The sequence below is a fragment of the Hyperoodon ampullatus genome (assembly GCF_949752795.1).
Source record: "Hyperoodon ampullatus genome assembly, chromosome: 10".
In the NCBI taxonomy this organism is placed as follows: domain Eukaryota; kingdom Metazoa; phylum Chordata; class Mammalia; order Artiodactyla; family Ziphiidae; genus Hyperoodon; species Hyperoodon ampullatus.
The window spans coordinates 36576401-36600596 of NC_136923.1; the positions used below are offsets into that span (position 1 = coordinate 36576401).

Here is a 24196-nt window from a genome sequence, read left to right on the forward strand (position 1 = left end):
AACACACATCCACAGAAAGACTTAAATATGAATGTTCATAACAGCGTTATTCATAATAGCTCTAAATTGGAAAGAACCCAAATGCCCATCAACAAGGGAATGGATAAACAAATAGTGATATACCCATACAATGGAATACTATTCAGTAAGAAAAAGGAATGAGCTACTGTTACATGCAAGAGCATGGAGGGATCTCAAAATCATTAAGTTGTATGAGAGAAGACGGGCAAAAAAAGAGTACCGACTATTTAATTCCATTTATATAAAATTCTAGAAAATGCAATATAAACTGTAGTGACAAAAGCACGTCAGTGGCTGCCTGGGGATGTTCACAGAGAGAGGGATGAATTGTAAAGAAATGTGAAGAAACTTTTGTGGGTGATGAAAGTATTTGTTTTCTTGATTGTCATGATGCTTTCATAGGTATATTCATATGTCAAAACTAATCGGATTATAAAATTAAATATGTATAGTTTATTGTACTTCAATTATACTTCAGCAGTGTAAAAAAAGAAGCATTTTAAATCCCATTCCTTTTTTTAACTATTATTTTTAATGTATATTTTTAATATTGTTAAAAATAATCATTTAATATAATAATTTGTGAGGGCCAAAATGATTATACTCCTTTGATAAATAAAATGAAAATTATATTAAAGTAGTATTTATCTTACCTTTACTTCTTCCTTTTAAAATTTCTATATATTGTGTATGTTTTATAATGCATGTAATATTTTACTAGATATAATAGTATGTGTGTATAAAATAATGATTTAAACATAAATAAACATACTGGAGGGTGTATGCTCAAAAATTCACTGATACGGGTACAATATTTTGAAGACCAGTAGAAAAGAGAGGTGCTGAATCTTCATTCCTTGGGCATTCTGTGTGATTAAAATAATATTATTTAACCTGAAATAAAGGAGTGGTTGAACATCAGAGGAAAAGGGAAATACATGTAACAATGTGGATGAATCCCAAAAACAGACACGAAAAGATATCACTCTATGATGAATCTTTTAAAAACAGACAACACTAACTATGGAGATAGAAATCAGGTCAGTATTGCCGCAACTAAGACCCGATGCAGCCAAATAAATTTTTTAAAAAAAGAAAGAAAGAAAAGAAGTCAGATCAGTGGTTGCCTGTGGGCAGGGGAGTCACTGAAAGGGGATGGAAGGAAATTTCTGGGTGATGGAATGCTCTGTATCTTGATTGTGGTTGTGGTTACCTCTGTCAATACTCAGAGACTGCACGCTTATAAAATGGGTGCATTTTACTCTATGCAAATTACCCCCCCCCCAAAAAAAAGAGTATTGTAAAAAAACCTCACTGTGCAGGTCAAGTAAAGCACCACCTGGGGCCACATTTGATCCAAGGGCTACAGGCTTGTGTCCTCAGAACCAGTCACTGCAGACTTCTCTCATACAACTTTTAAATGGAGATATTACTCATATACCATAAAATTCACCCTTTTAAAGTATACAGTTCTGCAGTTTTTAGTATATCATGAAGTTGTGCAACCATCACCATATCTAATTTTTGAACATTTCATCACCCCAAAGATAAATGCCAGCCTTGTTTTCCCTGCATTGATGAGTGTTCTTGGTCACCAGTTCTGTGCCCTTATCTTGTTAGCAGATAAGAAGTTGAAGGGGCAAAAAGGCTTAGGAAAATTGCATGGCCCAATAATATAAAATTGAGAACATTGTGCCCATTAATTTTGTTTTCCTCCATGAATTGGGAAAAGAGAGCTGTGGAGGTAGAGAGAGATTGCTGGGAATGAATTGTGCATAGCCCTGGGCTTGTGATACTCAAGGATGGAAATGGGGTCTGGTGAGCCTGTGCTTTTCCCAAGGTAGGTGACTGGGGAAAAGCAAGCTAAGTGCCCTGGGTAGACAGAGAAGGAAGTGGAGAGATCTTGGGAGGCCTCCTGCAGGAAGTGGCTTTGGACCAGGCCAATTATTATAATTCTGTTGTGCTTCGCAGTTTGCAAAGAGTGTTTATGACCATTACCGCCTTGGATTCTCAGGACCCAGCAAGATAGGTGGCTTTATCCCCATTTTTATAGAGATGAGGAAACTGAGGCCCAGAGAGATGAAGTGTCCCATAAAGGAGGTCTTATTGGGGAATTCCCTGGCGGTACAGTGGTTAGGACTCTGTGCTTCCACTGCTAGGGATCCGGGTTCGATCCCTAGTCGGGGAACTAGGATCCTGCAAGGCGCGCGGCGTGGCCAAAAATGAATAAATAAATAAAAATAAATACATTAAATTAAATTTTTAGAAAAGGAGGTCTCATAAATAAACAGTGACTAAATCTGGACTTGACCCCCAAGCTGTGTGCCTCCAAGCACACTGCTTTTTCCCTTACAACATGGCATTGGAGAGAGGGATGCCTGGCGGGGTGAAATTGCAGGAGCCAAGACGTGGAGGTGGAGCCGGGCAGGTGTTGAAAGGACACGTGACAGTGGCCTGTGCCCCTAGGGAAGCAGGGCCAGCATAGTGAACTGGGCTTCAATGGAGAGTGGCATGGTGTGAGCAGGGACTCTTTGGTGGTGATCTACTTGATCCTTTGCATGATTAGCCACAGGGCATCATCATGTGACTTGCTTCCCTTGGGCTGATTGAAGGGTGCTGGCTGGTCAGTGGCAATGGAGGGCTGCTGACAGCAGGGCCTGGGAGGCTGCAGAACTTTAAGTTCTTTTTGGGTGGAAAATGGGCCCGAGTCCTGGCTGAGGGTTCTGTGGGTCCCCTGAGTCCAGGCCTGGCCCTCATGCTCTCATTCAGAACAAGGCCCTGACTTGACACCCACCTGCAGAGAGTAGGACTGCTTGGAAGTAGCAGGGGACGGGGGTTCATACGGAATGATCACACACTGACCCCTTGGTCAGTGAGGGTAGGAGGTCATAGCCTCCGCCCCCAGAACCAGTAGGAAGTGGAGACTGAGTGGGGAATGGCCAGGGTACATCATGGGTGTGCCAACCTCTGGTCTCGGATGTTGCCAGCTGACCCACTAGCCACCCTCTCATCAACCTGCTGCCTCTCAGGGAAAGGGCCAGCTTCATAGTGAATGAAACAGGCACACCTCTGCCCTCAGGGGGACTGATGTCTGTGGGGTTATTAGACAAGGGTGACAGAACCCCCCAAAATGACAAAAATACAGATATAAATGATAGGTACCAATTGTGGGGAGAGAGAGAACCTGTTAGGTGGAGTGGGCAGGGACGACTTCTCTAAGGAGGCCACCTCCTTATTTATTTATTTATTTATTTAATTTGTTAATTTTTGGCTGTGTTGGATCTTTGTTGCTGTGCACGGGCTTTCTCTAGTTGCGGTGAGCGGGGGCTACTCTTCGTTGTGGTGCGTGGGCTTCTCATTGCGGTGGCTTCTCTTGTTGCGGAGCATGGGCTCTAGGTGTGCAGACCCTAGAGCATGCGGGCTTCCGTAGTTGCCGCGTGTGGGCTCAGTAGTTGCTACGCGTGGGCTCTAGGGCTTGCGGGCCTCAGTAGTTGTGGCACACGGGCTCAGGAGTTGTGGTGCCCGGGCTTAGTTGCGCTGTGGTATGTCAGAACTTCCCGGACCAGGGATAGAACCTGTGTCCCCTGCATTGGCAGGCGGATTCTTAACGACTGCGCCACCAGGGAAGTCCAGGAGACCACCTTCTTAAACAGATACTGGGACAATGAGATGGTACTAACTATGTGAAGGTGGGTGCATGAGGTGGGATGGAGAGTGTCCCAGGCAGTGGGAACAGAGTGTGCAAGGGTCCTGAGGTGGGAAGGGGTTTGTCATACTTATGGGATGGAAAGGATATAGGTACAGGTGAACTGCAGCAAGCAAGACTGGTAAGTGGTGCCTGGTGAGTTTGTAGGGTGGCCAGGGCCAGTCTCAGAGGCCAAAGTAAGTCTTTTGGCTTTTTCAAAGTGCAACGGGAAGCCCTGGGAGGCTTTTGAGCAGGGGTGTGCCATGATCAGAAGTCAGTTTCCTCCATGCTCCTCTGGCATTGCCTCCTCTGTGAATAACTACTATACGAAATTCCAAGCGGCAGAGGGGTTGAGGGGCTGGTCCACCAGGTTTGTGGTCTAGCTCTGGCTCTCACTGAGTGATCTGCAAACTCCCAGTTTGCTCTTTGTCCATAGAGAATGCCATGACCTGCCCTGGGGGATGTTGCAAAGGGTAAAGAAGATTTCCTGCATGTGCACACATGTCCACACCTACACGGGGCCCTGCACAAGCCAGACTCTCTTAAATGGTAGTCTTCAATTGTTCCTTGTGGCTTTCTGCTCTTCCTCTTCCTCAGGGGTCGTGAAGGTGAGCAACAGAGAGAGGCTGGAGTCAATGAGGGACCTCGCTTCTGTCTGAGTTTTAAAATATTTGGAGGAAAGATAGCACATGTCCTGGTTGGGAAAATGAAATATTATAGAATATTTGATCTGTTTAAATGAATTCACAGGTTGAATGTAACTCCATGCAAAATCCCAAATTTTTTTGGAAAAATATCAATAACAATGCTGATATTTATTGAGTATATATATATATATATATATATATATATATATATATATATATATATATATATATACTATATGACAGGCATTGAGCTTGTGAGGCAGGTGTTACTTTTATCCCCGTTTTACAGACCAAGACCATAAGGCCTAGAGGTGATAAGCAACTTGCCAAGGTCACAGGGCTGGTGAATGTTGAAACTGGGTGATCGCATCTCCAAAGCCAGCACTCTTAAGCCCTGTACGATTATCCTAAAATGTGTAGGGACTTAAACCAGTCTGGATATCAAGTGATATTCTGAATAAAAGAAGACCCCATGAGGAGGATTCTAGCCCTGCCAGATGTGAGAACCTATTTCAAAGAACCAATATTTAGATGCACATGGTATTTGCTTAAACCAAGGTCTGTGAAAGGAAATGGACAATTCAGAAATAGACCAACCAAAATCAAAAGCCTAGCATAAAAGTAGATTTTACTAAGCAAAGGATAAGGGAAGAATTATTTAATTAATGGCGACTGCATAAAAACTGGTGATGATGGTGGTTAGTTAAATCTATATTTTACCCCACATAGCAAAATGAACTTGCCATGGATAATCACCAAAGAACTAGATGTAAAATGAAGTTTTAGAAAACTAGCAGAAAATAGACTATCAGATGGGTGGAAGAAAGGTTTGTCTGCATTGAAACAATTTTTAAAAATCACAAAGGACCAGAATGACAGATTGAATAAAACAAAAAAGAACAATGGACTGGGAAATATTTGGATCACTGATGACAGAAGAGCAATATCTATAACATAAAAAATGCTTATTCAATGTTAGAAGAGGTTCAAGTCCCCAAAAGATGAATGGATATGAACAGATCATTTACAGAAAGGGAAATACAGAATAGTAAATGCATGGAAAAAACATTTCTTTTTAAAGTCGTCTAAGAAATACTGAAGTAACCTTGAAATACCAATAGACACTGTTAAAATAGGGGAGAAAAAATGATGGTACCCAACGCTTAGAAATGTGTATTGAACTCTTTTACACTTGTTCCTGGGTGGTGCGGAGTAAGTGGGGCAGCTCTTTCGGAAGCCCTATGGCACTGTGGGGCAAGAACACCTTGCTGTTCCTTAAACTTCCACCTGGTTATTCAACTGCCAGGAATTTGTTCCAAGTGCAGAACTAAGATACACATTAGCAAACAATTACAAGGAACCAAAATAGGCAATATTAAGAGACTGAGTGAATGCATGAGGATACCTGCACACATTAAAAATGAATTGTGTGACCAGAAGAAAAATGTTAGCGATGGTAGCAAACACAAAAGGGAATGTGTGGTTGCAACTATGTAAAGACGTGCATATAAGCGGAAGCTTTCATGTGTGAAAAGTTGCATTTTGTAGTAGTATTATGGATACTACTTTATTCTTTTTGCATGTTTCTTTCTCCCTGGTTTTCTTATTGTCTTTTCAGTGGCAGTTAAAACAAAAACAAAAACAAACAAAAAAACTGGATTCAAATCTAGCCAGCAGCGTGACTTTGAGCAACTCTTGTCTGTAAAGTGGGGTAATATTTTCCAGCGCGGTGGCTGAGGTCAGTAGGAAGTGATTTGAGCCGCATTTGGCACCCCAGACCTCCTTCTTGCGATGGGGGCGCCTCCTCCTCCCCGAAAGGCAGGAGCCGTCAAAGCCCTCTCGGAGACCTCCTCTCTGGGCCCGGGAGTCCAGGCACTCCTGGGTCTCCATGGTACAGGGACTCCTTCCTGCATGGAACTCTCCAGAGCAGGTGGGGATAGGGGTGTCCCACTGGCACCTGCTCTCGCTGGGGAAGGGGCGAGCTCGGGGAACATAACGCCCGTGGGCACCTCGGGTTGCGGGGCTGGCTTGTAGCCACCTTCGAGCTTCTGTCCCGAGCCCGGGCCCCCCGCACTCCCGCCGGAATTCGGCAGCCGTCTTGTGCCCCCTCGCCGGGGCCCCGAGCGGCAGGAAAACTCGGATTTACAGGGCGCCTCCTGCGGAAGCCTAGAGACACCGGGTGTGCCGGGGGTCCGGGTCTGACTTCGCAGACAGGGGGCACTTGGTGCCTTCCCAGATCTCAAGGGTCGCGCCACGTCTCCGACGTGGGCCAGGCGGGCGGACGCAGCCCTCTCCCACGGCGACACGCGCCGATCTGGTATCCAGCTGTCGCTCGGTCCGTTCCTCCGCTAATGCCATCTTGCCGGAGGCTGTCACGTGCGGACGACAGCATCGCGCTTCGCCCCGGCTCGGACGCCAAAATCGACACAGGGACGCCACCCGGTTCCCTGCGCTCTGTCCACAACCCGAGGTGAGGCGCGGGGGGCCCGTCCCTCGTGGGTTGGAGCAGGGACAGGGTGGGCGCTGGGTCCCTGGGGGCGCGTCTCCCTGTCGGGGCCAGGCAGCGCGGGGTCGCAGCGCCGTCGGGGGCCGGAGGCGCCGCCGCTTGCCCTGCGCCACGGCCTCGGGGGTGTCCGCTGCAAGTTGTGGGCTGCAGGCACGTGGGGCTGGGGCGACTGGCGGCGCTGGACCCCCCAGGACCCCAGTCCGCGGCCGCCTCTCCTCCCGCAACAGCCCAGCGGTGCGGGAAGACAAGCGGGCGAGTTCTGGGAGGCCAGGCCGGGGGGCGCCACGCGCGCGGCGCGAGGGGCGCGGGCTGCCGGGAGGAGCGCGGATGGTGGGGGGGCGCGGGCGCATGCGCCCTGCGCCCGTGCCATATTGGAATGAGTCGGAGCGCGGAGCGCCGCCGCCGCCGCCTCCGCCGGAGCGCGGGTGGAGGGGGGCGGGGAGAGCTGCCGGCCGCCCCGCTCCGCGGAGCCCAGCAGGAAGAAGGGCGCGAGCGGGCGAGTGCAGGCGGCGCGAGCGGAAAAAGCGCCCGCACGGGGGAACGAAAAGAAGGAAAGAAAGAAAACGAGAGCGAGAAGGGAAAAGCGAGCGATCGAGCGAGCGCGCGCGCGAAAACTCCCGACAGGTAAAAAAGCGGGGCCGCCGGCTGGGCCTTCCCGCGCGGCGGCCTGAAGGGGCGGCGGCGGCGCCGGGGCGGTGGACCGCGCGGCGGCCCCCTCGAGGCGGCCACGCAACTTTGCCAACGAAAATCCGCCGGTAGCCGGAGGGCGGCGGGCGCGCGGGCTGAGGCGCCAACGGGCGGCGGCAGCACGTTGGGGGCGGGGGCGGGGCGGGTGTGTGGGGGGGGGGGGAAACGCGGCGCCCGCGCGCGGCCTGGCGCGTCCCCGTGCGCCGGCCTGCCGGGCACCAGGAGCGCGCCTGGGCGCCTCGCCGCGGCGGCGGCGGCCGGCCGTCCCGGGCGGACAGCGCGCCGCGCGGCAGCCTTGGGGCGTGAAAGGAAAGTGGCCGGGCGGCGGCAACGCCGGCGCCCAAGTTCCCCGGCGCGCTGGGCCCGCCGCGTGCCCCTCCCCGCGCGTCCCGCGCTCCCGCCCGCCGAGCCCCCGCGGACCCGCCCCCCGGGCTCGCTCCGGGCGGTGGCGCGAACCCGCAGCAGGACCCGGGGGCGCGCCGCCCGCGCGGAGGTCCGAACTTCGCAGGGCCGAGGCGGACGCTGAGCGTCTAGCGGCCGCCGCAACCGGTTGCTTCGGGCCAGCGTGGTGGAGTGCGCTGGGCCTTCCTAGCGCCGCGCGAGCGGGCCGAGGGCTCGCGGGGAACCCGCTGCTCGACCCCAGTCGGGCTTGCCGCTCAGGAGGTCCGTGACCGTTTCGATTTCTGTTCTTAAAGTCTCGTTTTGGACCTTGAAAAGAGGCTATGGAGAGGCGAGCAGAGTGTCCTGACAAGGCGGGCCTGCCCTGTGGGGAACAGAAACGCCTTGTGAGAACAGAGATAAATTCCCGCGGAAAGGATGTATGTTAAGTTTTTCACAAGATGTCAGCCGCCCACTGGGTTCTAAAACTGAGCCGTAAAGGACAGGTCACCTGCACGTTTTGTTATGCGCCAGGATTGGGGTAGGACACCCTTGCCAGGGCCAGGCGTTTTATTTAGTGGGGGTTATTCCCAGCGGTTCACTCAAAGCCATGCGGATGGACGGCCCTGAGCGAGGTTTCGTGAGCCCTACTTAGCAGTGATATAGTCTTGAGAACCAAGAAACCATCAGATTTGAAAGGAAATAAGATGGATTTTGTCAATCCCTGCATATGCCTTCTCCTCTGGAACCACATTTTTCAGATGTCACACTTTATTGCATCGCAAGCAAAATGCCTGAAAATGTAATTGTTCATTTGTCAACTGTCTTGACAGGAGGAAGGAAGATGAGTGTTTTCTTGCATACACTTTGGGGCCTGTTGGCCTCGTGTTTTGAGGGATATGTTGAATCTTTCTAGGCCACAGGTAGATTCAGAGTTGAGGTTTGTTTACAATGTCAGAAAAGTAACTGCTTGGTGGAAACGGGAGTGGCCCAAGATCAGGAAACAGTTACATTACTGCTGTTGTCATTGACTAGCTGCCTTATCTTGGGTATGTTTCTTACCCTTTACAGATTTGGTTTTCCTTATTTGCAGAGTTAGAGGATGAATGGATCATTATTCTGCGTGCTTTCAGTTCTAAAATTCGGTGACTTTTTAAAGTGAACGATTAAAAAAATCTTGGTCTGTACTTTGAAAGGTTCTACATAAATGTGCATCTTTATTTTTTTTTTTTTTTTTTTTTTTTTTTTTGCATCTTTATTAAAATACATTTTGAGAAAATATCTTGGGAGCTCTGTCTGGATGATTTCATGTAATTATCTGGAAAGATAGTTACACATGTATTTTAATATGTTTTTGAAATTTTATATATATATTTATTCATTTATTTATTGAGGCCTAACTTACAGTAAAATCTTAAGTACATAGAGTTCAATGACTTTTTACGTATGTATACGCTCTGGTAGCTACACTCAGATTAAGAACATTTTCGGCCTCCCGAAGGGCTCTCTTTACATTCTTTCCGTTCAGTAAACACCTTCCTCCTCCCAAGGTGACCACTATACTGACTTCCATCACCACTGGTGAGTTTTGCTTCGCAACAGAACTCTCTTGAGGGTGAAAGGGGCAATATTAATAAACTGAAGGACAACACGTGTGTAAACCTGGAGTTATGGTCATGGTCCTTTTCGCCCTGATCCTGATGCTTTTATAACAATTCTTACTTTTTTTTAATATCTAAAATAACTAAAAATTCTGACCTGAGTGACTTCTTAGTCAGAAGATCACTTTTTAGCTGAGGCAGTACTGTGCAGGTTTGGATCTGTGGTTCTTGGGAGTCCTTGTGGACATTGGGCCTGTATTAATCTGTTATTTCTCGTTTTTGGAATACAGGTATATTTGCAGACAGTAGGTTTGAAGGATGAATCATGAACTTTCCCAACAAGTCAGATTTAAGTTGTCAGTAGATGAATCAGTTCCTTAAAGCCTAGAATTTGCTGAGAAAATTAAATGAAAATTGATTTTTTAGAGTTCAGTGAATTAAAGAATGTGGGCATAAAGCTAACAACCTTTTAAATGACGGCAATTAACTTGATTTATATATGCAGGATATTTGCCTGGTTTATCAAATCATTAAAACTCTAGTGATGAAAGCAAAAACAAAAAGTAACTAAAAATTGTATCAGGTATGTGTTTTTTTTTTTATTTCAACATGATTAAGATACCTTTTTGTGTTAGACCTAAGAAGTTGGGTTTTTTACATTCCGCACTGAAGCAAGTACTTCAGCAATTTGCTTATCCTTCCCAAATGCCTTTTAGTATATTCTTGTACCCTTTCTTGTTTCTACTGCTAAAGGAGAGGAGTTAGAGGTTGTAAGTGAATTCTTGTTAGTTCTCACAAAAGTCTGTGTTTTTCTACTGCATGGCCATCTGTGTGATACAAAGTTGGGAACTGTCTGAGGCCTGTGGTAGGGATGTATGGGGCGTAGTCCACAAAGTTGAAAGATTTTCTTTTGTGTAATGATTCTGCTGAATAATTGTGTTTTTCTGTGACTAAGTCAGACAGTTGGCCAAAAACTAAGCTGAATTTGGTCACTCTACCCCAAGATTCATAGCATCATTAGCAAAGTAATTCATCGCTTAGTTATTATTGATCCACCAGTTTTTCTCTCTCCTTCCTTCCTTCCTCCCTCCCTCCCTCCCTTCCTTCCTTCCTTCCTCCTTTCCTTTTTTGGTGGCTCTTTTTAGATTTCTTAGCTTTGGCATTATCAGATATTTAACTTAAAATTTGTTAAATTTTTGAGAGATGCAACTGAAGAGATGCAAAATGAGAAGCACATATGAAAGGGAATTCCGTCTTTTGCTGTTTGTGTTTTGGTAAACTATGATTTTTCTCTTTAAAAATGCTTTTCTTATTCATAATCTTGCAGCTTCTGTAGGGTACTTTTGCTTTCACAGTGGTAACTAGACTGGGCTTAGCTGTAGAATGATGATGTAGAAGCTGCTGTCTTTTGACTCTGAAGTCTATAGAAAAGCTGAACTGTCCAAACTTCATTGGTCTTTTTATTATGACTTCATGTCATGTTCACATTAAAGAAATGAATACAGTCTGGAAAGCAGAAAACTATAAGGCAGGTATTTTGAATGCTAAATATTTTTTATTAAATCTTTTCTATCTTATAATTTCCTGAAACTTTTCTTTCTGGATTTATTTGGCTGTTAACCAGTATTTCAGAATAATTTAAATGAGAATGAAAGAACATTTAATCAGTAAATGGTATGGCTTTGTTATGGCAGGGTATTTTTATCTCTGTAAATAGAATTTGTTTTCTAACTGGAATGTTTTGTAATTGAAAAAAAGTTTTCTTCTTGTACATAGCTGTTAAATTGGCTGAAAGTCTCTGGGGATTTCGGTTACCTGGGAGATTTTGAACCATTAGGCTTCAGGGAGTGGGATTTTGATATGACTCGATACTTCTTCAACTGGAACTGGCCCCATTGGAAAATGTTTAAAATAGAAAGGATGTGGTCAGGTTGTTACAAGTTCATTTTTAAGCTTTACAAAAGTGGGAGAGAGGATAAGAAGACAGGTTATTAAAAGAAAAATTATGATTTTACTGCAGAGTTTTAACAAGTTTGATTGTAAATCTTTGCCTGTTGCTGAAAGGCACCTAAAGATTTGTAGTTACTTTTTAGTCTCTTTTATTCAAGAGGATGTTTATAAATTTATTCAGCCCTTTTTGACTTTAGATCATCACTCAAGGACATAATTTTAAAAAAATGTTGTCTATATATTGTGCTAACGGTATTAGGTCCCTGCTGAACTTTGTGGTTTGATAGTTGAGTAACTGCAGAGCCAAGCACTGGACTGTGTGGGTAAAGGCTATACAGTGGCATTTCTAACATGGTGTGCAGTGCTGCATGCAGGTGTGTTTGCTTAATCTAGAGAAAGGTTAATCACTAGACTGATTTGGGGTGGATAGAGCAGTTGAGAGTACCTGCTTGGTTTGGGAAAGTTGGTTTTGGGCTGAGATGACATTTGGAGAGGGTCTTAGATGAGAGATGGAGGGAGGTTTGTTGGCAGCTGCAAGTGCAGGACAGTCGTATTTGGAATGACAACATGAGATGGACTGAGAAATTTATCAATCATTAAAATACCTCAAGAGTTTTTCCTGCTGAAATTCAGTTTAAAGTGTTAACCAACAAGTACTTCGATTTAATTCCAAAGTATTATATATTTTTTTACCCAGAATAGTTTTAAAATTTATTTTATTTATTTATTCTTGGTTGCGTTGGGTCTTTGGTGCTGCGCACGGGCTTTCTCTAGTTGCTGTAAGTAGGGGCTACTCTTCCTTGCGGTGCGTGGGCTTCTCATTGTGGTGGCTTCTCTTGTTACAGAGCACGGGCTCTAGGCGTGCGGGCTTCAGTAGTTGTGGGTCACGGGCTCTAGAGCGCAGGCTCAGTAGTTGTGGCACACAGGCTTAGTTGCTCTGCGGCATGTGGGATCTTCCCGGACCAGGGATCGAACACTTGTCCCCTGCATTAGCAGGTGGATTCTTAACCACTGTTCCACCAGGGAAGTCCAGTTTTCATTTTTATTATTGAGCAAAATGGGCAGGGGTAGGTGATCTAGTAGCTGAAGCTAGAAATATGAAAAACTTTGGGTATTTGATTGTTATTATGGTCATTTATGATATCTGAACCCCTTGACCCTCTTAATGTAGTTGATGCTTATTATTTTCATTTGTTTCCCTTTTGAAGTTGATTTTAGTCCTCAATCATGGTTTGTATTTGCATTTAAAATATATGTAAGTTTTTATTATTGTTAATATTGATACAAGTAACACTGTACACAAATTGGGCAACAGACTTAATCTGCTGTTAGGCATTATCTGTGCCTGGATTTCCTTAAGGGCTCCTGGGTGAACTGAGAGAAATTTTAAATGGCCCTGTTGCCAGTAGTAGTTGTGACACGGGAAGCAGTGGGCTGGGTGGGCTCTTCTGGCCTTCCCTTCTAGGGCGGCTCTCCCTTCTCTGCTGTGAGTGCCTGAGGAGGGCTCCATGACTCCTACAGCCAGATCCAGAGCTTTAAGGCACAACAGGGTTCTGAAAACCGTTTCTCCTCCCCGCCCACCCCTTGACCTTTACCCTGATTTTGGCTTTCTATTAACTTTGGGAGGAGCTCTTTCCAAAGCAGCTATACTACTGAAACCTCAGGTTCTGGTGTGGTATTCTTTTTCCGCTACCTCCTTGAGAGGCTTCGCTACTCTTCCTGTCTCATCTTTGACCTCATTGTTAACCTCCTTTTCCTCTCAAAGAGTTCCAGCCCCTTTAAGCCTGGACCCATTGTCCAGTCTTTTGCTTCCTGGCCAGTACCCTTTACTCTGGTCCCTTTGCCCTTCTGCAGCTTCTGCTCTGTTGAGTACCACCCCTGCCAGTCCAGCCTGTGCCTGCTCTGCTGTGGACAGACTGCCCACTTCAGACCCTGAAGGAGACTTCTCCTCCTGAAGTGGCCCTATGTGCCACTGGCTCCACACAATCTTAGCTCGAGGCAGACCCTTTTCTTTTTGCCTTCTGTGACCTTTTCAGACCCTCCCTTGGTGGATTCCCCCACATTTAGACTTCATCTAGCCCGTATGCCCCCCCTAAACCTTTCTGCTGAGCTTCAGATCCATATATCCTCTGTTCTCTGGGCCTGTCGAGTTTAGATGCTCCGCTGGCCTCTCAAAATCTACAGGTCCCGAACAGAATCCCTCAGTCTACCTTAAAGCTACCCCTCTAGCCGGCCCATCTGCCTAGGTGTCTTTTTTTACCTTCCTTCTTAGTGATGGCTTCCATTTTTTCCCCCAACAGCTTTCCCGTGGAACTGAGTCTTATTCTTGAATTACCAACTCTTTACTTAAGAATGTGCAGTTCTGACTCCTTGGCTTTCAAACATTTTTAGAAGCTATGGGACCCTTTGTTAAGTGAACTTTATAGGAAGCCCAATATGTAAAATAAGTAAAACTAGAGTTCTGGTGGAAAGGGAGTGAAGGGTCAGCATCCTGTCCTGACACTTAGGCCTCCTGGTGCTGCCCTCTTCCTCTTCCGAGGCAGAGCTGGTATCTGGTCCTTGGACTCTGTAAGTGGAGCTTTCTGGAGTTGCTCAGTACTGCCTGAGGGCACTCTGATTGTCGGAAAATCACTTGGTCTGTTCTGCACCCCACCTCTTTCCCATTGGTTTTATTTTAATTGTGACTGGTAAATATAAAATTAATGCGGCGATGAATCTTGCCAAGGAAAAGGAAAGCCACTTTGGAAAGTGAAACTAGGTATTAAAAAGAGCCAACTCCTTTAAATGCTGAAATCTTCAAAAGTGCCCAAGGGTTTCAAGTTTTACGGAAGTCTCTACTAACTTATCTTATTCTCCTAAAAGCTGCTCTTCTACAACATGAACATGCAAGTAAACTTCGTTTAGTTTTACTGTTTTTGTTTTGTTCCTTTACCAGTATAGCAGGTTTGTTCAACCCATAATATAACTAAAATGTTAATTATTTGTAGTTAAAAATATGTTCTGTTGCCTCCAAATGGTTGTCCATACCCTCCATCCTCTGCCCTTCCTTCTCCAATCCATCTGACACACTGTGGCCAGATAGCTCTTTCTAAACAAACTTGATTTTATCACATAAACTTATCAGGCTGCCAGCAGGGGAAAGTCCAGGCTCCTCAGGAATGTGCACAGAATCCTTGAGGAGCTTGTCCCCCCACCTGCCCAGCTTAGCCCCCTCTCACACACGCCCGTCCCTCCAGCCACACCCACACCCTGGTCCTCTGCACATACTCTCCTCTGCATGTCCAGTGTGTCCTCCACTAACACAAGGCTCCCCAAATATCAGTCTTGCATGTACCAATCTCATGCTTTTGGCCATATTTGATTACCATAATTATTCTTTTAATATTTTAAAAATTTACTTTAAAATTTTGACTATTTTTTAAAATATTTATTTATTTATTTATTTGGTTGCGCCAGATCTTAGTTGCGGCATGCAGGATCTTTAGTTGCAGCATGCGGACTCTTAGTTGTGGCATGCATGCGGGATCTAGTTCCCCGACCAGGGATTGAACCCAGGCCCCCTGCACTGGGAGCATGGATTCTTACCCACTGGACCACCAGGGAAGTTCCTAAATTTTTGACTTTTTAACTTAAATTTTATAAAGCATTATTACATTTTAAAAATAAAAATAATGAAATACAACTAATAGTAAATCTAATAGTTTTATCCAAATATATTCCTTCAGTAAGTTTCTTATTTATTTATTTATTTATTTTTGGCCGTACCAAATGGCTTGCGGGATCTCAATTCCGTGACTAGGGATTGAACCCAGGCCCTGGCAGTGAAATCCTGGAACCCTAACCACCAGGCAGCCAGGGAACTCCCAGGGTTCTCAACAAAGCCTTTGTACTTAAAAATTTTAAAAACTATGTACCTCATAAAAGGTGATATTAAGGAATTTTTTTTTTTAGGTGTAGTAATGGAGTTGTGACTATATATGAGAATGCCCTTATTCTTGGGAGAAGCAAGCTGAAGAGTTTAGAGCTGAGGTATCATGATGTCTCATGATGTCTTCAACACTTTCCAGTGGCTCATGAAGTATACATATATGCACATATGTATAGAAAAATAAAGCAAATCAGGAAAATTTTCATAACTTTTGAGTCTTAAGTGGAGAGTATTTGGAATTTTTTCAAAATCTCTGTTTGGAAATTTTGATTAAAGGTTGTCTTGGTTTAAGTACAAAAATGGCTGCAAAAAAAGTTGGTATTAAAAAAAGTTTTTAACCCCAGTACACAATGGGTAACATACATACATACACACACACATACACATACATATACAGAGAGCACAGACCCACTTGTTGAAGTGATACCCACATATTCAGTGTTGTGGGAAAACCAAATGCTAGTGAAAATTTTTTTTAATTTAATTTTTAAATTGAGGTATAATTGACATACAAGATTATATTAGTTTCAGGTGTAAAACTAATGATTTGATACTTGTATATATTGGGAAATGATCACCACAATAAGTCTAGTTAACATCTGTCGCCATACCTAGTTACCAAATTTTTTTCTTATGATGAGAACTTTTAAGATTTACTCTCTTAGATACTTTCAAATGTGTAATACAATATTATTAACTATAGTCACCATGCTGTACATTACATCTCCATGACTTATTTTATAACTAGAAATTTGTACCTTTGAAGTTCTTAATAAATCATCTTTAAGCAATACCTGTGAAGTTGCAGTTGCATGTTTTATATGTTAACTCTTTTTCCCATTCCACCTTAATGATGCTATGTAAATACTTTAAAAGAAAGTCTTCAGCAGCCCCTAAATTTTCTCATGTTCCACCAGTGGTTTGGGTGTTGTGCTTAGGGGACTGCACTAAGGAGATTCTTGCTTGTCCTGTAAGACTCAGGTCTCCTGTGGAGTTTTCCTCCCCGGACTCCTCCAGGCCAGATTAACTACCCTTTGCCCTGGGTACTCACAGTATTCTACATATTCTCCTCTTGTGAATATTACAATTGTAATTATTTGTTCAGTGTCTATACCAGATTGAGAGCTCATGGTGAGAGACCCTGTTTTATTCTTTATCGGTACCTTGCATACAACGTAGCAGAGAGTAGACAGTAGATGAATTATAGCTGAACGAAAGCATAGAAGCAATACTGCAGCACCATCATTTATAACATTATTTCTACTCTAAAATGTATTATGTGCTAAACAAGAAACTATGATGTTTAATCAGATCCTGTCTTGTTACTCCTAGGCTTAGAGCCTGCCAGTGGCTTTCCATAGTAATTACAATAAAATCCAAACTCCTTTTGTGGTCTGTAATGCCCTTTGTGATTTGTTCCCTGCCCACCTCTGCCACTTTTCCGCCTGCTTTCCCACAATCCAGCCACATGTCTTTTCTGTCCCTCCAAGTACACTGAGTTTGTTACATTTAGTTCCTTTTCATCAGAGGGGTCAGCTCAGTAATGAAACCTTTCCTAAACATCCTTACCTCCACTCCCCTGGCTTTTCATGTCTCATTACTGTTTGGTTTTTTTCATGGCACTTATCACTATATGAAATTATCTTATTTTTAGCTCATTCTAATATTTAAATTTAAAAGTTTAATTTATTATAAAGTGTTTTAGAGCCCCACTGTAGAGAATATTAAAACCTACTCCAGGAATGTTTTTCCTTATTGTTCCTTGTGGGAAAACTAGACAGTGCACTAATGCATTGTTCTTCTGTTTGCTGTTGTAAACTCCATGAAGATAGGAACCAGGTCTGTCCTTTAATCAGCATGGCATCCCTGTACTGAGAATGGAGCATAACAAATACATATATGTTAAGTGGAGGTATGAATAAACAGCCAACTTGTAGATGATCTAAGAAAAAAATTTTTTTTAACTCTGGAGATTTGGGGGGGGCAGTGTTATAGTTTAGTTCTGAATGTTCAGAATTTTTTTTTTATGAGAAGTCAATATTTTGTCATATTTTGCAGCTTGGAGTGTCTGTTTATTGTTTAAGGTGAGCCACATTCCTTTCCTCAACTTCATTTTCTTTATAACTTATAACAACACTTTTTCGAGGATAATTGCCCATCTTCAGATCTTTGACACAAATGCATTTCCATTAGTAAAAATCAAATTGAAGGGCATTAGCTCCAGTCATTTGCTTTACTTTTCATGATAGTAGTTACAGAGGGGCAATCACCAGTCTGGTTCTATATGAGCATAGGATGGGGCAGTTCTATTGATACTTCCTTTGCCCTCATGTAACTAATGAGAGCCTGTTATTTGCAGGTGCATGAGCCCCAGCTTGAGCTTCAGAATAAAATCCAGTGGATCCATTGTCCTCCCACCATTGTTAATTGAATTGATGCTCTTACTGTGGTGGGAGTGCTGATGATGTTGTATCTGTATGAGGACTGGGGGTACCTGAGAACAGGGGAGGCACCACAGAACTGAAAGAGGGTTGACCAGACTTAGACTTTGCCTATAATCCTTCCCACCCGCTACTCAGTCCTGCCTGGAAATGGAGAAGTTTTGGAAATTGTGAAGCTATGAGGGAAAAAACCCTCTATTTTTTTTTTTTTTTTTTTTTTTGCGGTACGCGGTCCTCTCACTGATGTGGTCTCTCCCGTTGCGGTCTCTCCCGTTGCGGAGCACAGGCTCCGGACACGCAGGCTCAGCGGCCATGGCTCACGGGCCCAGCCGCTCCGCGGCATGTGGGATCTTCCCGGACCGAGGCATGAACCCGTGTCCCCTGCATCGGCAGGCGGACTCTCAACCACTGCGCCACCAGGGAAGCCCAAAACCCTCTATTTTTTAATGAAAAAATATTTGGTTTTTTTTTTGGTTTGATATATTTTGTTCTGCTTCCATGCACAAAGGAAAAATGAGTCAATACTCTAGTTTTTTACTTAACTGATTTTTGGCTGGAGAGACTTCAGAAAATTTGGACTCTTCAGTAATTCGGAAATTCTGTTTAGAAACAAAAAGATATTATATAAAACTGTTTACTCATAATATAGTTAGTATGTGATATTAACATGTAAAATGTAATTGAACTTTAGTTGCAGATCTGTTAATATATTTGAATCATTTAAACTTTGATTACAGTGGAGCCAAAAACATTTAAGGGATTTTTGCATCTTGGTTTGAGGAGGAAGTATACATTTTTTTTTAGCACGGTTGTCAAAAAGTTGAAAGTTACTGTGGGTAGAATGAACCTCTTCCTATACCACCCTTCCACCCACCCGTTTTACTGAATTCAAATGTTGCCGTGAAGAATTTAGAGATAAGAAAAATGAGATTGCTTTTAATAGGCATCACTTTTTCTTGCGTTGCTTTATTTTTATCATAATCACAGACTTAAGTACTTAATCTTTTTGTTTGTTTGCTTGTTTTTCAGCCACTCTGTGGCTGTGCAGCTTGTGGGATCTTAGTTCCCTGACCAGGGGTCAAATCTGTGTTCCCTGCAGTGGAAGCTAGAGTCCTAGCCACTGGACCTCCAAGGAATTCCCTTAATCTTTTTTTTTTAAACAGGGATACATGTACGTAGTAAAATATTTTTTGAATAGTGAAAAAGAGTGTACAGTACTCCTTTACTCAGATCCCTAGTCCTTCGGTCCGTTCTGTACAATTTTTTTATTTTGGCCACACCACACGGCATGGATCTTTGTTCCCCAACCAGGGATCGAACCCGTACCCCCTGCCTTGGAAGCTTGGAGTCTTAACCACTGGACTGCCAGGGAAGTCCCCTTAGTCCCTTCTGCAGGCCACTGTTATCCCTAGTTTCTTTTGTTTTCTTCCAGAAAAATTCTGTTTGTATAATGATATATATTTCCCCACCCACTTCAAAAAACTCAATTGGTAGTGCTCTTTTCATTTAAAATGTCTTGGATATATCCAAGTTCACAGAGATCTGCCTTGTTCTTTTAATGATTGCCTAGTAGTCTGTTAATGGATGCTCCATAATTTATTCAGTTGGTATTTCCAGTTTTTTTATGCTATAAACAGTGTCATGGACTAATAAATGATAACTGCATTTGCTTGGATTAAGACAAGCTTTCTAATACTGAATGTGTTTTTTCTGAGTTAATGCGTTTGTATAAGTAGACTGTTCTCCAGCACTGGGTGCAGTAGAATAAGGGGAGCAGGAGATAAAGTCTCCGCCACTCCACTCCTTCCCCTTCCTGTGGGGCAGGAGGGGTAGAGGGGGCAGAGTTCCCATCTGAGTCTTGGGAGGCTGAGGTGTCTGAAGATGTCCACAGACTGTGAGGTGTTAACCATGCCTTTAAAGCCCAAGACCTGTGTGTGCTGCTTGTTATCAATTTAGTTTATTTGTGTTTGTGTTTTGATTTTGAGAAAATCACAGCAGCATGGATTGGCTAACAAATTATTTTATTTTCTGGAAATTTTTTTGTATTCTTTTGTTCATTGGCAGTAATACAGCTAAAATTTTTTTTAAGTTGCTTTTTATCTGAGCTACTTGATAAGGAATTTTAAACAGAATGCTATGGTTCCAGTATCGTAACTTCTGAAGAAACTGAATTTGGAATCTTGATGCATTATGTAGCTGAATCTTAAAGTGTTATTATATTTCAGTAATGAGTTCTTACTTCTTACCCTTTATTGGAAGAACTTGAGAACACTCCCTCAGAGCTTGCATTCATACCCCCCATCAGTATCTTCTCTGTGTACTGCCATTGCCTCTAAAATACTGTCGTCAAAAAATGGGTAACAGGGCTTCCCTGGTGGCACAGTGGTTGAAAATCCGCCTGCCAATGCAGGGGACACGGGTTCGTGCCCCAGTCCAGGAAGATCCCACATGCTGCGGGGCGGCTGGGCCTGTGAGCCATGGCCGCTGGGCCTGCATGTCCGGAGCCTGTGCTCCGCAACGGGAGAGGCCGCAACAGTGAGAGGCCTGCGTACTACACACGCACACACACACACACACGAAGGGTAACAATTCATGGTAGTATATTCCTAACCCAGGGCTGTCATCGCTTGCACAGTGGGTGCACACACTGGGCCAGCAACTGGCAGGCACTGCTGGTCCACAAGTGCTAGTGCCATTCCCTGCAGGGGCTTGCAGCCACTGAGTGCACTACTGGGCTTTCCGGAGTCAAGTGTGTTTGCTCTGCCATTAAAGAATGGCATTCTTTCTGCCATTTATTTTGTATTCTAGTGAGTAGTTTTGACCCGTGAAGGCAGACAGAAGGATACGACTTGTAGACTTGGACCTGTGGCAAAAAAACAGCATCACATAGTATGGCAAAAAGCAAGTTCTTATGGGTTGATAAGGTGCCTTCAGAGAGTGATCTCAGGACTTTCCTGGTGGCGCAGTGGTTAAGAATCCACCTGCCAATACAGGGGACACGGGTTCGATCCTTGGTCCGGGAAGATCCCACATGCCACAGAGCAACTAAGCCTGAGAGCCATAGCTACTGATCCCATGCGCCACAACTACTGAAGCCTGTGCACCTAGAGCCCCTGCTCCACAACAAGAGAAGCCGCTGCAATGAGGAGCCTGCGCACCACAACAAAGAGTAGCCCCCGCTCGCCGCAACTAGAGAAAGCCCACATGCAGCAATGAAGACCCAATGCAGCCATAAATAAAGAAAGAAAGAAAGAAAGAAAAAAGTGATCTCAGGAAAAAGAAGTATAGAAATCGGCAATTAGATTTAGTCAAGTTCCTTGTATTGTGAAAAGCATTGTAAGCAACAGGGCAGCCTGGCAAGTTGGACCGTTCGATGTTTAAAGAACAGGTGGAAGAAACAGTGGTTTGAAGGCTTGTTTTAACGTCAGAGGATTTGAAGAGGACTGTAGAGCAAGCGAATTGCCTGTGGATAATGCCTAATAAATTCACACAGGAGCTCTGCTTTAGCGCCCTCTCAGGTGAAAAAGGCACTCCCAGTTGGTCAGTGTGCACACCAGGATTGTCAGCAGTGCTGACCTTGAGGCATCTCGAGGTGGTGGGCACTGAATTTCCTTCTCTTGTGAGAATGACATTACCCCTCCCTGGAGGCAGGAACGTTATTGCTGCATTAGAAAGTTGTGGGTTTTTCCTCTCTACTGAATTGGAGGTACCGTGATCTGTTGACATAGAAATTTATTCAGCAAATTTTATAAAGCGGTGGTGCCAGGAGTTGAGGGAATACAAAGTTGAGTAAATTCCCTGCCCTTGAGAAGCTTATAGTACCAGGATAAGATATGATACAAAATAGCTAGTGTTTAAGTGCTGTCAGAAAGGTACAAAGTGCCTCCTATGGAAGATACTTTGACAGGGCTGGGAGGAGGGGCTAACATTTTTGTAGGGTGTTATTTTGAGAAATGGTTTTTGTGGAATAATGTTTGTGGGAGTAAAGGTCAGGGAGTGAGTAATCTTTGAATACTTACTCATATATTATTAGTATAAGACTTTCTCAGACTTAAGACATTTCAGTTTTATTTTTTTTAAAACAGTGTTTATTAACTTGGACTTTGAATTTAACTTATAGCATGCGGCACTTGTGATTTATTTATTTATTTATTTATTTATTTGCTGTTTTGGGTCTTCGTTTCCGTGCGAAGGCTTTCTCTAGTTGTGGCAAGCGGGGGCCACTCTTCATCGCGGTGCGCGGGCCTCTCACTATCGCGGCCTCTCTTGTTGCGGAGCACAGGCTCCAGACGCACAGGCTCAGTAGTTGTGGCTCACGGGCCTAGTTGCTCCGCGGCATGTGGGATCCTCCCAGACCAGGGCTCGAACCCGTGTCCCCTGCATTAGTAGGCAGATTCTCAACCACTGCGCCACCAGGGAAGCCCCGACATTTCAGTTTTTAATGGAGACAAGGTCCAGTGTAAAATAAGACAATAATCCTGAACTTTTCCTTTTCAAATCCCTTTCCAAGCCTTTATCTTTAGTGCTGCTTCCTCCTAAAGCTGTTTAACTTTGGTGAGGTTCCCACCAACTTTCCCTCTTTGAGAGTACCAGAAGAAGCAAAGAACTAGCTACAGTGATCTTGGGCTATTATATCTGAAACTGAAGGCAGGCTCATTGGGACCTGCCTGGAACTGGAGTGAGCAGCAGTCAGGACATGGGGATGGAGGGGAAACTCTGTTAACTTGTGTCCATAAGCATGCAGCTTGTCAAGATTACAGTATATCCTAAATGGGCCCCAAACTTTTTACTTTGCTATCTGTTGAGTTCCCCTAATTTGCTGTTTCATTGCTGAGGAAGGTTATTATACTGAGTGCTTATATGTGAGTCATTTGCTGTTTTGATTTATTAAAATTTTTATAACCCTGGCATGTTATGCATTAATTTTTCTGTATATTGAATATTATAGGAAGTTAATTTGTAATTATTACATTTTCTTTGGCTAATTATATTCTCACCTGGTAGGAGTCAGATAGAAATTTTTTTTTATAACTTTTATGCCCTAGGAGGGTACAGTTGCCTGCATCATCAATTTTATTTATTTTTATTTAATTAATTAATTTTTGGCTGCATTGGGTCTTCGTTGCGCCACCAGGGAAGCCCTGGCAGGTGGATTCTTAACCACTGCGCCACCAGGGAAGTCCCTTAGTACCTAATTTTGTAAATCAACTATACCTCAATTAAAGGAAAAGAAAATTTCGGGCTTCCCTGGTGGCACAGTGGTTGAGAGTCCGCCTGCCGATGCAGGGGACACGGGTTCGTGCCCCGGTCCGGGAAGATCCCGCATGCCGCGGAGCGGCTGGGCCCATGAGCCATGGCCGCTGAGCCTGCGCATCGGAAGCCTGTGCTCCGCAGCGGGAGAGGCCACAACAGTGAGAGGCCCGCGTACCACAAAAAAAAAAAAAAAAAAAAAAAAAAGAAAATTTCAACCTCCTGCAAAATTTCATATCCCTGCCCCTGATTTTTTTTTTTCTCCTTAGCATTTATTATCTAACACTGTGTATTTTACTTCTCTAGCCTATGTATTATCTCTCTCCGGCACTTGAATGTTAGCTCTTTGACCACAGGGATTTTTGTCTATGTTGTATCTCCAGCACCTAGAACAGGGTCTTGCCTACAGTAGGTGCTCAGTAAGAAGTTGTTGACTGAATGGATGAATGAATATTTTATAGCATAGCTCCCCACCCTGGGTTGTGAATTATATAAATTCTGAATTTGGTAGGCTATCAGACAATGTCTAGTCAGGAAACCACTCCTAGGTGCTTCAATCAAAAGGGGATATAATTCTGTGTGTATAACTGAGTCACTTTGCTGTACCGCAGAGATTGGTACAACATTGTAAATCAGCTATACGTCAATTTAAAAAAGGGGGGGGGGCTTCCCTGGTGGCGCAGTGGTTGAAAGTCCGCCTGCCGATGCAGGGGACACGGGTTCGTGCCCCGGTCCGGGAAGATCCCATATGCCGCGGAGCGGCTGGGCCCGTGAGCCATGGCCGCTGAGCCTGCGCGTCCGGAGCCTGTGCTCCGCAATGGGAGAGGCCACAACAGTGAGAGGCCCGCGTACCGCAAAAAAAAAAAAAAAAAAAAAAAAAAAAAAAAAAAAAAGGGGGGGTATGATTCTAGGAATTGGATACAAAAGGAAGGGCTGGAGGAGCAAAGGGGAAGGTGGTATTGCGTAGAGCCCACACACCACCATTTTTCACCTATACTGCTGGAGTTCACTGCCAAGCAGGAACCTGTACGCCTGCCAGGGCTGCTGCCAGAGTTGAGTGAGAGCACAGCTGACAAGGGGGGCTGGCGATGCAGATTCACGC

General features: G+C 44.3%; 1 protein-coding gene across 1 annotated transcript in view; it reads left to right on the forward strand.

Moving 5' to 3' along the window:
- Positions 1–7235: 7235 nt before the first annotated feature.
- SFMBT1 (Scm like with four mbt domains 1) overlaps positions 7236–24196 on the forward strand; it is a gene marked incomplete at both ends in the record, with an annotated part of 131508 nt that continues 114547 nt past the window's right edge. The window contains 2 exon segments of the mRNA XM_079712947.1: positions 7236–7423; positions 7425–7483. Of these exon segments, the coding sequence (XP_079569073.1) occupies positions 7236–7423; positions 7425–7483 (247 nt within the window).